Source organism: Monodon monoceros, unplaced genomic scaffold, assembly GCF_005190385.1.
Source record: "Monodon monoceros isolate NGI ecotype Baffin Bay Population unplaced genomic scaffold, NGI_Narwhal_1 Super_Scaffold_18, whole genome shotgun sequence".
NCBI lineage: Eukaryota > Metazoa > Chordata > Mammalia > Artiodactyla > Monodontidae > Monodon > Monodon monoceros.
The window spans coordinates 128,510,774-128,526,367 of NW_021703774.1; the positions used below are offsets into that span (position 1 = coordinate 128,510,774).

The window sequence follows — 15,594 nt, forward strand, 5'->3', positions numbered from 1 at the left end:
TCCCAGGAAGAGACCTTAATATTAAGAAACGCCTAAGTTTATACAGGGTGATACTCAAAAATATTTAACAATGGTACAGGGTAGCCACTCTCCGTCAGAAGAGGGACAATCATCATGGTTCCTACCAGCTCAGCATCAGTCCCAGGTAATAACACAGCTACAATTTATCAAGTCCTAGCTATATATCAAAATCTATGGTAAACACTTTTACATGCTTTGTCTCAACCTAATCTTTACAGCAATTCTATTAGGTCAGGATTTTTATATTTATATGAAAATAACATCAAATAGATATATATCTCACAGGCACAGGTTTTAGCACTTTAAATATATCAATTCATTTAATATATTTATTAATATATTAATACATATTCTAAGAAGTAGGTGCTCTTATTAACCTCATTTTACAGATGAGTAACACAGGCACAGTAATTTGCTCAAAGGTACATAACTAGTCAGTTACACACCCAGAATGTGAGCCCTGGCTGTCTGGCTCTAGAGCCTGTGATCTCGGCTACCATGATTTGTGATCCCAAGTGGGAGCTGGTGAGGTTAAATAACTGGCCCAAGGACACACAGCTTTGTAAATCACAGAACTAAGCAAAATCCCACAGATGTCTGGCTCAAGAACTCCATTGCCAGCTCTATCCTGTGGGTTCTGAAGATACAATGTACTTTTTAAAGTCAGTTCACTCATTTTTTATCTGTGACATCTGAGGTGAGTTTGTGGAAAAGAGAAAGTTAAGTCACATTTCTGGTTAACATGAAACTATACAGATAATAACTTTCTACATAAGACTATAATGCAAGGTTATAGAATACCTATATTATATAGATAGTATATATCTATATGGTACAAGACTTAATAAAAAATAATTCTATTCTCCTGTTACATATTCATAGTCTTTTTGCTCCAACTTGACTTTGGACCTTCTTATTCATACTCTCTCTTCGGTTCTCCTGAGGACTGAGCAAATGCTCAGCAAACATTAAGTGATGAGATAAGTGGCCACCAACTGGACCATGAGAGAGAGAGACAGAGAAATAGACAGACCTCAGAGAATATCCATGCATCACTATTTACAGCTCACAGACAGTTTTGCTAAAAGAACCCAGATGTTAAAGAAGGAATTACTTAGAAATTTTTAGTGGAATCATCACTGAGTCTTGAAAGTGACCTTTTCTCGAATTCCTTCACTGGCCTCCCAACTCCCCAGCATCCTGGCAGCCTTCTACTCACTGAGGGAAGCCTAGGCAAAGGTCCACCTCACAATTACTGCGTTCCAAAATCCTCTCAGAGCAAGGCTCCAAGGTCCCGAGGTTTGTGCAGCTCTACCTCTGCCAGAAATAGCGCAAGAATCCACAGCCAGTTGTTACTAAGTTCTGTTCTTTACACTGCCTGAGACTTCCTTCAATTGCTTCAAAGTAAAGTCACACTGCTTAGGTCGTATAGATCATAAATAGTTGGGACTTTCTCTGGTAACCCAAATAATCAGGCAAATAATCTTCAGGGAAAATCTAGACAAAGCTCTTGCCACAATCCAAAATACCAAGATGAGGTCCCATAAAAATATTGTTTCCCCTCCTTAATTTGTCCAAAAATCAAACTGGGTATCTCATGGTATATACTGACTATGGCAACACTCACACCCCAAATACACAATATAAAGTCAAGAACCTGACTTAGCTATGTGCTATATTCCATTTCAAAATGTTTAAAGTATCTGATAGGTGTACTATATAGGCATCTTGATGTATAATATGTGAAGAATAATAAAGTAATATATGAAGGTCACGTGAGGTTCCCCAATGCAAAAATACTATGTGTAATACATGACTCTATCTATGTCTATAAATGAACATATGTAACAATATCTATATAGACAGATCTCTATCTATATACCTATTTATCTATATGAACACTTGTAGTATGCTAATATATTTCACAGAATAAAAGAATTTTAGAGTTAAGAAAGATCTTATGAATTCTCTAGCCTTTTTTAGTCTTTTCAGAAATGAAAAAGTAGGCTCAGAAAAGTGCTGTACCTATGATCGAATTACTGGTATAGTGCTTCTCAAAGGGCAAAACTTCTGCATCAGAACTACGCCAGTGACTCACTGAAGAGGCAGATTCCTGAACAGCACACGAGAATCACTAAATCAGAATCTCCGAGTAGGACCTGGGAAACTGCATTTTAACCATCTCCAAGGTGATTCTTACGTGTATCACATATCATTGAATTTGAGACCCACTGGGCTAACTTGTAGCAAAGTTAGAAACAGAGCCCAGATTTCTTGAAATCCAGTCCAACACTCTACTACAACCATGCTATCTGTTTCAGACATGCGGCATGAAACTAAACTTGTGACAACAAATTAGAATAGGAACATATAGCATTGTGGCTAAGAGTACAGGGTATGAAGCCACTCTGCTGAGTTTATATTCCAACTCTCCCCCTTACTAGTTATATTACCTTGCATAAGTTACTCAGCTCTGTGTCTTGACTAACTCAATACATAGTAGGGGTAATAAGAGGATTACCTCCTCTTAAAGTTCCTGTGATGACTAAATTAGTGCATGTAAAGAGCTTAAAATACTGAGTGACATATATAAGCACTCAATAATACTTTAATGCCACTTGAAAATTATCATCAAGTATTTTTTTTACATTGGGGAACCTCAATAGCACCATAACTAATAATACTTCAGTCAGAAAGAGTGATCTAGGGAAGTTGCAGGAAAAAAGAAAAAGAAAAACAAACAGTGATCTGACATAGCACATGAGATTAAACAATAAGATGACTTCAGGATGGCTTGACCATATCGGAGTTTAGATGCTAGGGGTTACAAGGCACATTGATGGTCAGAAAAGCATATTAAAATCTTACTGAGATATGGTTAACTAGATTTTAACTTACCAAGCCATCTCGACATCATGCCCAAATGAAAGTTAAAACACATAAACATACTTATTTTAATTTATAACATAAGGAATGTAATGAGAACTTAGAAGTCTGTGTTAAAAGTATAAAGATAAAAGTAGTAGCAGTAGGACTAGTAATGTTGGCAGCTAGCACTGATGTAGTAATGTGCTAATAAGCACTTAACAAATATCATCTTTAATCCTCAAAATCCTATGGGGTAGACATTTTTTTTCTGAAAATTAAGTCAAGGACGTTAAGCAACTTGCACAGATACATGTATAGTAAGCAGTGGAACAGGGATTCGAAGCCAGGTGTATTTGTCTGCAAAACCCATGTTCTTAACTACTGATATTATCAATATCCTATAATGATACAGTATTATCATTTCCTATATTAACAAAATTCGACACTTACCACCAAAGGCTTACAGATGCCAAGGTGTACAATGCCTGGTGGCACAGCTTTCAACACTTCCACAGCTTCAGCAAGTGTGGTGTTGTCCAAACAGTATTCATTGACTGAGACCAGGCGGTCTCCAGGTAATAGTTCTCTGCCTCTTTCTGCCACACCATCTGCCACCAGAGAGCGAATCACAATGACTGATCTTGTGGGATCTAAGGGGTCCTAAGGATCAAGCAAAAAAGAAAGATGAGTCAGTTCCCTAAAAACAAATATATAGCCTTAAGACAAGTATGTGGACAGTTATACCTCAGCGATATTGTGGGTTTGGTTCCAGACAACTACAATAAAGCGAATATCACAATAAAGTGAGTCACATAAATTTTTTGGTTTCCCCAGTGCATATAACAGTTATGTTTACACTATACTGTAGTCTACAAAGTGTGCAATAACATTATGTCTAAAAAAACCATGTCATACCTTAATTTAAAAATACCTTATTACTAAAAAATGCTAACCATCATCTAATGACACAGGGTTGCTGCAAACCTTCAATCTGTAAAAAATGCAATATCTGCGAAGTGCAAATAAAGCTAAGCACAGTAGACAAGGGTATGTCTGACTCATGAATCTCATTTGACTATTTACTTTATGTGTCCAGTATTCTGGTAGTATTCTTCCAAAAACAAAATCTATTAAAATATCACTCTAGGGCTTCCCTGGTGGCGCAGTGGTTGAGAGTCCGCCTGCCGATGCAGTGGACACGGGTTCGTGCCCCGGTCCGGGAAGATCCCACATGCCGCGGAGCGGCTAGGCCCGTGAGCCATGGCCGCTGAGCCTGCGCGTCCGGAGCCTGTGCTCCGCAACGGGAGAGGCCACAACAGTGAGGGGCTCGCGTACCAAAAAAAAAAAAAATCACTCTATACATCCACACAAATATCAGCTTGTATCAAGATAAAGACATAACCTTAACAACTTCATTGCATGTCTGAGTGCTCAATACATATAAATTTCTTTTTTAAAGTTTTGATGATCGATATTTTGTTGGACCACATGAGATCTGGGGAGAGTTGGAAAAGAATCTCTGGCATCCTTAAGCATAGTCATACTATGGACCAAAGACAAGCCCATCTATTATTGCTCTTGGGCAATAAGTAGGCTCCAAAAGTAGTGTACTATGGGAAATGATACTGCATTCTTAGGCATTTCACCAGTATAAAATCTTCTTGCTAAATCACTCAAGTTCCAAAAAGACATGGAAACCATGGCATATACCACTGCCTTTAAAAAGTATGTTTAAAAATAACATAACCTAAAATTATGAGATGGTATAGGTACCCCTAGGTGAGAATTATTCTAATACAGAGGAACTGAATATCAATTCATGAACAAAATCATTGTGCAAATCCCTCTCACCCACTGGGAGGGCCCCATATTTCTTTTCATTAAGCACGGAAGATAACATTGACACTCTATAAATACATTTGGTTAATAAAAGCCAATTTATAGCCACACTATTATTTTTTATTTTATTCACCAAACACTGATATATAGCACTTACTATGTGTCAGGCTCTGTTCTAAGTGCTTGACAATCATTAATTCAGCTAATCCTTACAACAAATTCCAGGGTGTGGGTAGATTTATTGTCTGTATTTTACAAATGAGGAAGCTGAAGTTCAGAAAGTTAAGGAAACGTGCCAAGATCACCCAGCTGGTGAGTGGCAGAGCCAGGATTCAAACTCGGTCTGGCTCCTAAGCCCTTCTCTTAACCATTGTGCTCTGCACCATAATAATAATCAGAACAAATTGGAAATAAAGAGTTATGAATGGAAAAGAAACATCCATGTGGAAATCTTTTGGTTGAATAGAATCTCTTATTTGTCCTAATGGTGGAGGTATATGATACAATTACTAAACCTCAAACATCGTAAGGGAGAGAAAAAAAATAAATCTCACCCTTAACATCACTTGCTTGGTTTGTCTATTTTGCTCCTACTGTTTCATTATGTACATACTGTTCCATAAAGGCAAAATGTAGTAGCATGAGATTCTACTACTGTTACTTTCTATTAAACGCTTCCTGAGAAAGTAGAAACTACCACGTTTTGTGTTAGAATGGTAAGACTTTGGAATTAGTAAAGTGAGAATTTGCCAAGTTCCAGGCTATGTCTGTTTGAAGTGGCTGATGGTTCTTTTGAAGGTTTCTGCTGCAGTTTTCTATACCTCTCTGTTGTAGACATCAAAGCTTATTTTCAACACTGCATGGAATCTTAACCAAATATACCATATTTAAATCAACAGAGGCTATAGAGCAAATTCCTTGAAAAATGCCTTCAAACAACTTATTTGACTTTCCTTAACTAAATCTTGCTTTTCCACTACCAAGTCAAGAGATTCTTGGTAAATTTCTCACATGCTCTGTTGTAATAACACCACATACTAATAAAGAGAATTGAAAGTAAAAATAGTCATGGGAACTCACTAATAAAGTACCGTGTTAAACTATAACGACACCAATATTTTCAAGTAGAGGGAGCTATTGCATAGGAAGAGAACAATAAGGGACCCCCCCCCAAAAAAAAGAGTACAGTGGGATATCAGCAGTGATCAGTGCAGTAATATAAAAGAGCTGTCTATTTTGTCACCAGCAACCATGAATCACAACACACTTTTTCATTCTGAAATATGAAACCATTACATTTGAAGCTTGACACACTAATAAATAAGCTGTACAATTATGTCCTTCATTTAGGCTGTCAGGTTCTGATGGAAGGCTTTTTTATTGGGGGGGAAGGGAAACTATAAAACAGCTTATTCCCTTCATGAAATGCACAGAAAGCAGCTAGCATTACTTCATATTAGTAATTACTAAACTTTCTTAGAGAAAACTGCAACAGTGAAATACACCAAAAGCAAATAAATGATTTCACTGGGTGGGTGTGAGCCATCTCTGCAGTTTCATATAACACCTAAGCAAAAAGTACTATTTTTTACCCAAATAAATAGTGAATTGGTTTTCAAAATGCAACCAGTTGAAATGATAATTAGAAACATTTCAAAGAAAGATTACCAGGAAATAATGGAAATAGAAAATAGATTAATAGATTTCCCTTATTATAGAAAAATCATGGTGAGCATTTATTTATACAAAATGCAACCTTCTTTAGACCGCAAACTAGTACCAGGTGTGCCTGCTTACTAAAATTTATTCAGGCTTGGGCTTCCTAGTTATTCTAAACACTAAATCCAATCTACCATCCCTTTTCCTGGAGGAAAGAAGCCAATGGCAGCTTCTTTGTCACTTAAAAAAAGACAAACCACCCACTACTGAAGATACCCCATTATGGATAATCACCACTGCATTTTCCATGATGACTTTTCTGACCAGGTAATCTCTCACGTAGCTAAATGGAGTTGCTTTAATGAGTAACAGTCATTTCCTTTCATGGTCATCACATGTAGTAGCCACCCTATGGAAGAACAGCAGCTGCTACTGCCTACCAGGGCGGCTACTATTCTTGAGGCTTTGCCACATACGACATGCTTAAAAATCAGGCTGCTTCTCATCAGAAAAGTCTGTTTTCTGAAAATGTAGTCTACAATATCATACCCATGTTAAATCCAACAAAATGTTATAAAGATATTTCTCGAGACCTCTACCCAACTTCTAGAACCTATCCAGATTTTTTCAAGTCTCCATCAGTTTTTATCAACTTTTATCATAATTTTAAAACGTCTAATTTTTCTTATTTTGGTAAACAACACTGTAAGGAACATTGTATTCAAGAATCAAGATGTTGTTTTAGACTAAACAGCCAACAGGGGGTACTAAATACCAACCACAGAACACAAGATAGATCATCTTTTACTATTCAAGCCATTCTCCTCTTCTGAAAGATGTTTTTTCCTATTTATTCAAAATCCTTATATTCTTACACATGTTCTAACAGTATCCTGTATGTCTGCTTCAACTCAACCATTTATGAAAGTCATTCCCTACAGCTCTTAAAAACTCCTACAATCAATTAGGCACAGCCAACTTTCATCAGAATGCTACGTGGGAAGACAGGAGCTCTAAACCTGAATTCTCCTCGCCACTTAGCTATGAAATCCGAAGAGACCCAATCTAACTGCTCCGTCTCACAGGTGAATAAAGTGCCTGAAGGAAAGCTCATATGAGGATTTTTGAGGTCTCTTGAAGTGATACTAATGTTTGATAGTTATTATAAACACAGGAAGTTTCAATGTTGGGGGAAATCCAAGGTGACAAACAGACTTCTCTCCTCCCATAGTCCCTGAGTGGCACTGCCATACACCCAAGCACTCACTCGCTCTCTCTCACCTTTTCACTGGGTTGCTGGCTAAGGCATGTCAACTGACCTTCTATCTCTTCTATCTGATCCTTTCTCTCCATTCCTGCTGCACTGCCTTGGTGCAGCTTCTCATTATTTCTCTCCTATGCAACTGCTTCAGTCTTCCCAAAGGTCTACCTGTCTCCAATCTTACCCTCTTCAGTCTATTGTCTACAGAGAGAAAATAATGATTTTTAAAGATAAAAATGGGATTACAATTCCTCCCCTGCATAAAATATTTCAGTGACACTCACTGCCTTCACGATAAAGTGCTCTTTGGCAGAAAAATTCCTTCAGATCTGCAGCTTAGTCTCATCTCCCCTTGCTCTTCCCACATGTACCACTGCTCACCCCCAATCTGCCCCACACATTGTCCCAACAATCCAGAACTACTGAAGTTCAGGACTGTGGAAGGCTTTGGTATGCTTCACGATATTCTACAAACCATTCCATCTGCCAGGAATGTTCTTCCTGCCACACTGCCACTTATCTGTATCTTTGCCACCAGAGTCAACTCACATGTTTCCTCCAATGAGAAGCTTTCCCTGACTTCCCGAAGAAGACTCAAGCACTTCCTACTCTGTGGTTTTCTCTAAACCTAAAAAAAGACCTTCCATTATAGCATTTGTCATAATATAGTTTCCTCACTGTCTTTGACCTTTTAGAATAAGTTAGGCCCTCCTGCTAGATGTATACACAGCATGTTGCATTTTTCCTATTACAACTCTTTTGACATTCTACTGAAATTATTTTAACCATCTTCCCTACTAAAACTAAGCTTCATGAGAGCAAGGATATGTTTGCTTATTTGCTACTTTATTTCCAGGGCCGACTACAGTGCCTGCCACAGAGAAGGGACTGAATAATAGCTGAAATATCAAATGACTGAATCTATTTAGGTTCTCTCTCCTTGCTGGACTATAAGTACAGCTATAAGGCAAAGGCTACATCCCGTCATATGTGAATAACAACAACAACTGTTAACACTTACTGAGGTCTTGCCATGCCAGGCATGATCTAAATATCTTACTTCATTGAACCTATTTAATTAATCCTCACACCAACATGAGGTAGGTTCCATTATTATCCCTAATTTCCAGATGAGAAAACTAAGGCAGAGGAAAATTAAATAACTTAACCAAAACACAGTTGATAAGTAGTAGAACCAGAATTTAAACCAGCCAGTTAAGCCCCAGAGTTCATGCTGTTAGCCACTATGTCATGCAGCTTCTTAAGGTGTTTGCTAAATGAATGAATGTTGAAAGAAGGCAAATTGTTAGAATATATATTTATTACCTTGCCAAAGTGTATCAAACTGAGTCCCTAAAGTACCACACTTGGCCACTAGAGGTTTATATGTTGGTACCTAGTTGATGAAAGTTAGAACAGAATGTGCAGCGTGCCTCCATGGACAGCTAAAACATGCATTTGTTTGCCAGATTTTAATTCACACTTAACGTTCTCAAGAATCCATTCCTTTGGTGTCCTTTGGACACCTTCACATGAACATATACAAACATGTGACAATCCTTATTCCCAAATGGATGGAATTCAAACTTCAGAAGTGTCTATAAAATGTATTATATGAATATTTGTGTACATTCCCACAGATCAAAGAGACCAGGGTTCACGTAAACTAAAGCACTGTACAGCGGTGTCACCTGGGGCGGAGAGGTGGTTCAGTTGAAACTGGGCTCTCTCAGAGACAAGGATATCAACCAGAAGATGTAGAGAGCTCTAGTCTTAAAGCTGCTCCAAAACTAAAACTACAAATACAGGTAAGCAACCATGGCAAACTCAGTGGAAAGGCATGAAGCAGAAAATGCTACATAAAGAGGAGACAGAGGAAATGAACATGAAGTGCTCACATTTAATAAATTGGCCAATGCCTCAGTAAAAGGCATTTTTTAAAATAAGAGGAATATGAGACATACACCAAGGACAATTCTGACATTCAACATTTATATGTTTGCAGTATTACTCCAATAAAGGAAAACAAAAAACAAGGTGTTACAAGGACTTGACTACATGGATTCAAAATAAAGGATAACTGGGACTTCCCTGGCGGTCCAGTGGTTAAGACTCCACGCTTCCACTACAGGGGGTGTGGGTTCGATCCCTGGTCAGGGAACTAAGATCCCGCATGCTGCATGGCACAGCCAAAAAATAAAAATAAAGATAAAAAATTTTTTAAACTAAAATTAAAAAAAATAAAGACAAACAAAAAATAAAATAAAGGATAACTTTTGAGTTGTTCTTGTTTTAAAAATCTATTCTATCACCCAAACTTTTAAAAATGTTAAATAATGGAATAAGAGGACTTCCCTGGTGGCGCAGTGGTTGAGAATCCACCTGCCAATGCAGGGGACACGGGTTCGATCCCTGGTCCAGGAAGATCCCACATGCCTCGGAGCAACTAAGCCCGTGTGCCACAACTACTGAGCCTGCACTCTAGAGTCCACAAGCCACAACTACTGAAGCCCAAGTGCCAAGAGCCCGTGCTCCGCAACAAGAGAAGCCACCACAATGAGAAACCCGTGCACCACAACGAAGAGAAGTCCCTGCCTGCAGCAACTAGAGAAAGCCCACACGCAACAATGAAGACCCAATGCAGCCAAAAAAAATTTTTTAATAAATTAATTAATTAAATTTTTAAAAAGGCTTATTTTCACTTTTAAAAAAAATAATGGAATAAGAATGTAGTGACCACAATAGGATGGCAAAGAGATAGACAATAGTTTATTTCAGATAAAAACTTGGGTACAAATTATTTACCTTTGATAATGTTGACACTTACTGACAAGTGAGTACAATAAAACAAAGTTGGCTTACAGTAAACTCATGAGAGGAAATACGGTTCATTCATACAGCCTTAATTCTATGTCATTAAAGTTCTGTGCTGTTAGACAGCTCACCACACCAAAATACCTGCTCTCCTGTATTGCAGGAGTCCTTCCCCAAAGTGAAATGATTCCAAAGAATGACTAGAAAAACAACTTCAAACAACTGTGAAACAGAAAGCGCTCTACAAATCAGATCTCCTAACCAATAAATTCAATGTTGTGGTGACGTTGTTACAGAACTGGGCTACTGAGCTTCACTCTACAAACAGTTATTCACATTAGTGTGAGGAATTATGTTTCAAAGATAGTTTGAAAGGATCTACATAAATTTCTGGATAACATGAGGCAGCTAGCTCATACTATTTGATAAGAGAATTGCTCCAACTTAATAATGGTCAACTGAGAGAAAACTATGAAAGCAGCAAAGAGCCCAATATAACAAAATTTACCATTTTAACCATTTATTTTTGAATTTTATTTTATTTTTTATACAGCAGGTTCTTATTACATTTTAACCATTTTTAAGCGTACAGTTCAGTGGCAAGTACATTCACATTGTTGTACTACCGTCACCACTTTTTTTTTTTTTTTTTTGGCTGCGCTGCGCAGCTTGCAGGATCTTAGTTCCCTGACCAGGGATTGAACCCAGGCCGCCGCAGAGAAAGCACCAAGTCCTAACTGCTGGACTGCCAGGGAATTCCCCCATTTCACTATTCAACTCCAGAAATTTTTCATCCTCCCATACTGGAACTCTATATCCATTGAGTCCCCATTTCCCCGCAATGACTATTTTGCTTTCTATCTCTATGAATTTGTTCTAGGTTTGAAGACTATAGTCTTAAATGTGGCAATTACTTTTTGAACTAAAGAGTAGTAAGTTAAAATCTAAATGAATTAACAGCTAAATAATTTTTAAAATAAGATCCCAAGGAAGTTACTGAAATGGAGAACACAGAAAGAAACCATTAAGTTTAAAAGGGAGACAGCTAGCTATTTCATCATGGAGGTAGGCAGAAGAAGGAATTGAGTACAAAGAAGGGCAAAGCAAATGTTCTTTTACACACACACACACAGAGATGTACACATCTTAAGGAAAAACAATGATCTGCAGAAGGACTGATGCACAGCTGGCATGAATAAAATGTCCACTGTGAACGATGTCAGGCAGAAAACAGGAATCCAAAGATTTTTCTAAAAAGAAGAAAATATACATAAGAGAGACAAGGAAGACAGCCATTCAATCCACTAGTGGTAGGATGGGTGTCGATTAGAAGTCAAGGAACAAGTTTTGAGCCCCCAGCCTGACTGTGTAATTTCACAAGTTCTTCATTTTTCTGAGTCAGTTTCTTCAATTGTAAAATGAGAAAGTTGGATACGTGACAGTTGTGATCTGTTCCCCTAACTCCAAAATTCTGTAACTAAATTTGACAGAATATCTTGAGTCAAATTTGTCATTAATTTCTACCAAAACATTCACAAAACCACTATAAAAAGTAGGGAATGACAGAAGTTAATTCAAAACACAGCATCAGCAATGAAAAAGACTACACTTTGGTCACAAACATGGTATAATTGTAGTTAGTGATGTCTTTTAAGAACTCATAAAAATGCCACTAACTACGCAATATCTAACTTCTGAGTATTCTACCATCAAAACAAAAGATATAACAAAATATATACATGTACTCTTTTTCATAAAAGGAATATTAAAACAACTTTTTTGCCATTTTTAGACAGCAACAAAGACAAGTCAGAGACTATTACTTGAATTTAAATCACTAGAATAGTTCTGGTTTAAGAATGCAGGATGTAATTATTTATACTAAATGAGCATCTTCTGATTTGACCAACAAGCTAAGCATTTACTTTTAGGAAAGAGAAATAAATGTATTTATAGTGAATGCAAGGCAATAAGTAAATGATTCTAATGAATAATGACTAAGCTATCTTATCAGAATCTAACCCCATTTTTTACTATTTTATAGTATAGCCAAGTTTTACACAAATCATACCAATTACCACAACACCATCATGTTCAAAGTAAGTGCCCACAAAATACTTTCAGTGCACTCAAGATAAATTAAACTGATATGGTTCCTGGCTCCTTGTGTCTCATTACTTCCTTAATACTATTAGACATTAAGAATAGATTTTTCCACACGTCATACATAGAACGAAACAGTCTCTGAGTAGCACAGTACGTACAGCACACAAGGCAATTAAAGGTGCAATGGAGGGCTTCCCTGGTGGCACAGTGGTTAAGAATCCACCTGCCAATGCAGGGGACACGGGTTCGAGCCCTGGTCCAGGAAGATCCCACAAGCCACGTTATCCCACATTATCTTTGGATGCTTCATCTCCTGAAAATTTTATGTCATGCTGTAATTGTTTACGTACTTACTGTTCACTCCTGGCCCAGGACTTTCGCTAGCTGTGAGGAAAACAAAACAAAACAAACCACACAACTGTCCTTTATCTCAAAGTCCCATCACCTGGCTGAAATGGCTGGGGTTCCACCAGGCTGATGGTAGTACTACTCAAGGACAAAGTCACACTCTCTATTAAAATTACATTAGTTGAAATGTGAATATACCCAACACGACCAAACTATGCACTTAAAAATTAAGATGGTAAATTTTGTGTTACGTGTATTTTACCCAAAAAAATTGTAAGAAGAAAATGAATTTATAAATAAGAAATATCCCATTATCTTCCAGAAAAAAACTATATTAGTTGAAAGTTATTATGATGATGCAAGGAAAGTATAGACACACAAAACTTTTAAAAGCTTTTTAAATATTAGTTTTGGAATTTATTTTAATTTTCCAAAGAAATCACTCTCAACTTAAGCTAAACAGTTACAAATACCAGCTGAGCAACTTCCCTGATGGAGCAGTGGTTAAGAATCCGCCTGCCAACGCAGGGGACACGGGTTCAAGCCCTGGTCCGGGAAGATCCCACAAGCCACGGAGCAACTGAGCCGGTGTGACACAACTACTGAGCCTGTGCTCTAGAGCCCGTGAGCCACAACTACCGAGCCCTTGTGCCACAACTACTGAAGCCTGCGTGCCTAGAACCCACGCTCCACAACAAGAGAAGCCACCGCAATAAGAAGCACGTGCACTGTAATAAAGAGTAGCCCCTGCTCACCGCAACTAGAGAAAGCCTGCGTGCAGCAACCAAGACCCAATGCAGCCAAAAATGAATTAAAAAAAAAAAAAAAACCAGCTGAGTGGTACTGTTCAAGTTGTTTAATCTCTGAGACTCGAGTTTCTCATTGTAAGTGGAAATAACAATAATACAGATTTTGTAAAGTTGTTAAAAGCATTAAATGAGATAAGGCATGATAAGTGCTTGGAAAGCCCATAGTAATGACTCCATAAGTGCTTTTACTCTTATTCTTGCTATTACTCCTTCTGTTTCTGTTACTATGAAGATAATGGAAAAGAATCTGATAGGACATATGTGTTTGAGGAGTTAATTCAACTGAGCATGTGTAATTTAGACCAACAGTGCTATCAATTGCTAAACCATCCCTGATATTACACTTAAGTGTTAACACATGACAATGAAGTGCTGACCTACTCTCCAGATACATGCCTCTGCACCTGAAGAGAGGCTCAGAGCAGCATGGTGTCCTCAGTTCTCACTCCCCCTTAAAGCCGACACTAAGGGACAGGAGCCATCTCTACACCAGAAACTCCTCTGACAACCACTGCCGTATCAAGGACATAGGACGTGCTTCATTCTTCTGAAAAGATTCTGTGACTTTTTTTTTTTTTTTTCAATCCTTGAAAGGGAAAGCAATACTCTGTGATACGTAGCACACAAAATGCAGAACAAAACTTTTCCAGCTTTGAAACTGCACAGGAAAAAGGCTAAGGAGTCCTGCTGGGAAATATAAGGTAAAATACACATAGTTTCTACTGTCTGGCAGTGGAAAGGCCATCAGGTCTCTAAAGAGCTGTGACTAGGTGGGAGGGGTTAAGGCAAGGGACCATAAGGATTCAGGAAAATATGAAGTAAATTTTTTAGAACTGTAGTAAGTGTTTCTCTCTGGAAAGATAATCAGAAATTTTTATCCTCTTTCACTAGAGCCACAATTACGGAGAATCAGTGTTGTTTCTGGTCTAAAGACTGTACTTTCACTCTACGTGACCACAGACTTAGGAGCCCAGTTCCACTGCTTAACAACTGGATAATCCTGAGCAAATTCCTTAACCTCTTATCAGCAGGTTCCTCATTTATAAAATGAAGATGATTATAGGACCTACCTCATGAGGGTGTAGAGATAATTAAACCAGTGTGCGTGAGCAGTACACAATTACTAGCTATTATTATCATGGGAAATGGTGGTCATATTTTATAAATGTTAGATCCGAAAATTTCTCAAAGGATTTTTCATTAAAAGGAATAAAATATGAAAGCTTAGATAGATTAATATTAAACAGTTCACAGCTACTAAAGGAAGTCAAGACATAAAATCAGGGCCAAGTTATCAATTCCAGGACACTTCTGTTCCTGGAATGTCCACTACCTGTTTGTGTGCAAGTCATGCCTCAGTTCCCCATCAGGACTCTCTGGGTCTTAAGAAACAATCATCACGAAATCTCTTAGTCTTACTTCTACCACCGCTAAAATCATAATGTATTATAGAGAGTTGTTCCCAAGTCTGCTTCATCTATTATATTTTAACATATGCTTATTTATCCACTGTCTCTCTACTCCCAATTGAATTTAAATTCCATGAGGACACAGGGTCTATTGTCTATTTTGTTTATTGCTATATTCCCAGTGTCTGGAACAGTGCCTGACACAGAAGATGCCCAATATACACTTGTTAAATACACACTTGAAAGGTAGTATATCTTTTCATCTTTAATCCCGCATACTAGCTCATAAGTGAACAATAATTTTTTGGAGGGAAATAATGAATAACAGGTATAGCAAGTCTGTGCTCAGATTCTATTTTTAAAAATCACCATCATCATCACCATCATCATTTTTCAGTAACTAGTAACACATTATTTTATGCCCAGAAAAGTGTGGGCATTTATATACATCTTTTATTTA

The 15,594-nt window shown here is 37.7% G+C and overlaps 1 protein-coding gene across 5 annotated transcripts in view; it reads right to left on the minus strand.

The window, feature by feature from the left end:
* Window positions 1–15,594, minus strand: part of PATJ (PATJ crumbs cell polarity complex component) — a 353,415-nt gene that overhangs the window by 242,977 nt on the left and 94,844 nt on the right. For all 5 annotated transcript variants that reach the window (XM_029230615.1, XM_029230612.1, XM_029230614.1 and 2 more), the window contains exon 18: window positions 3,340–3,549. In XM_029230615.1, the coding sequence (XP_029086448.1) occupies window positions 3,340–3,549 (210 nt within the window). The remainder of the gene's footprint in view (window positions 1–3,339; window positions 3,550–15,594) is intronic.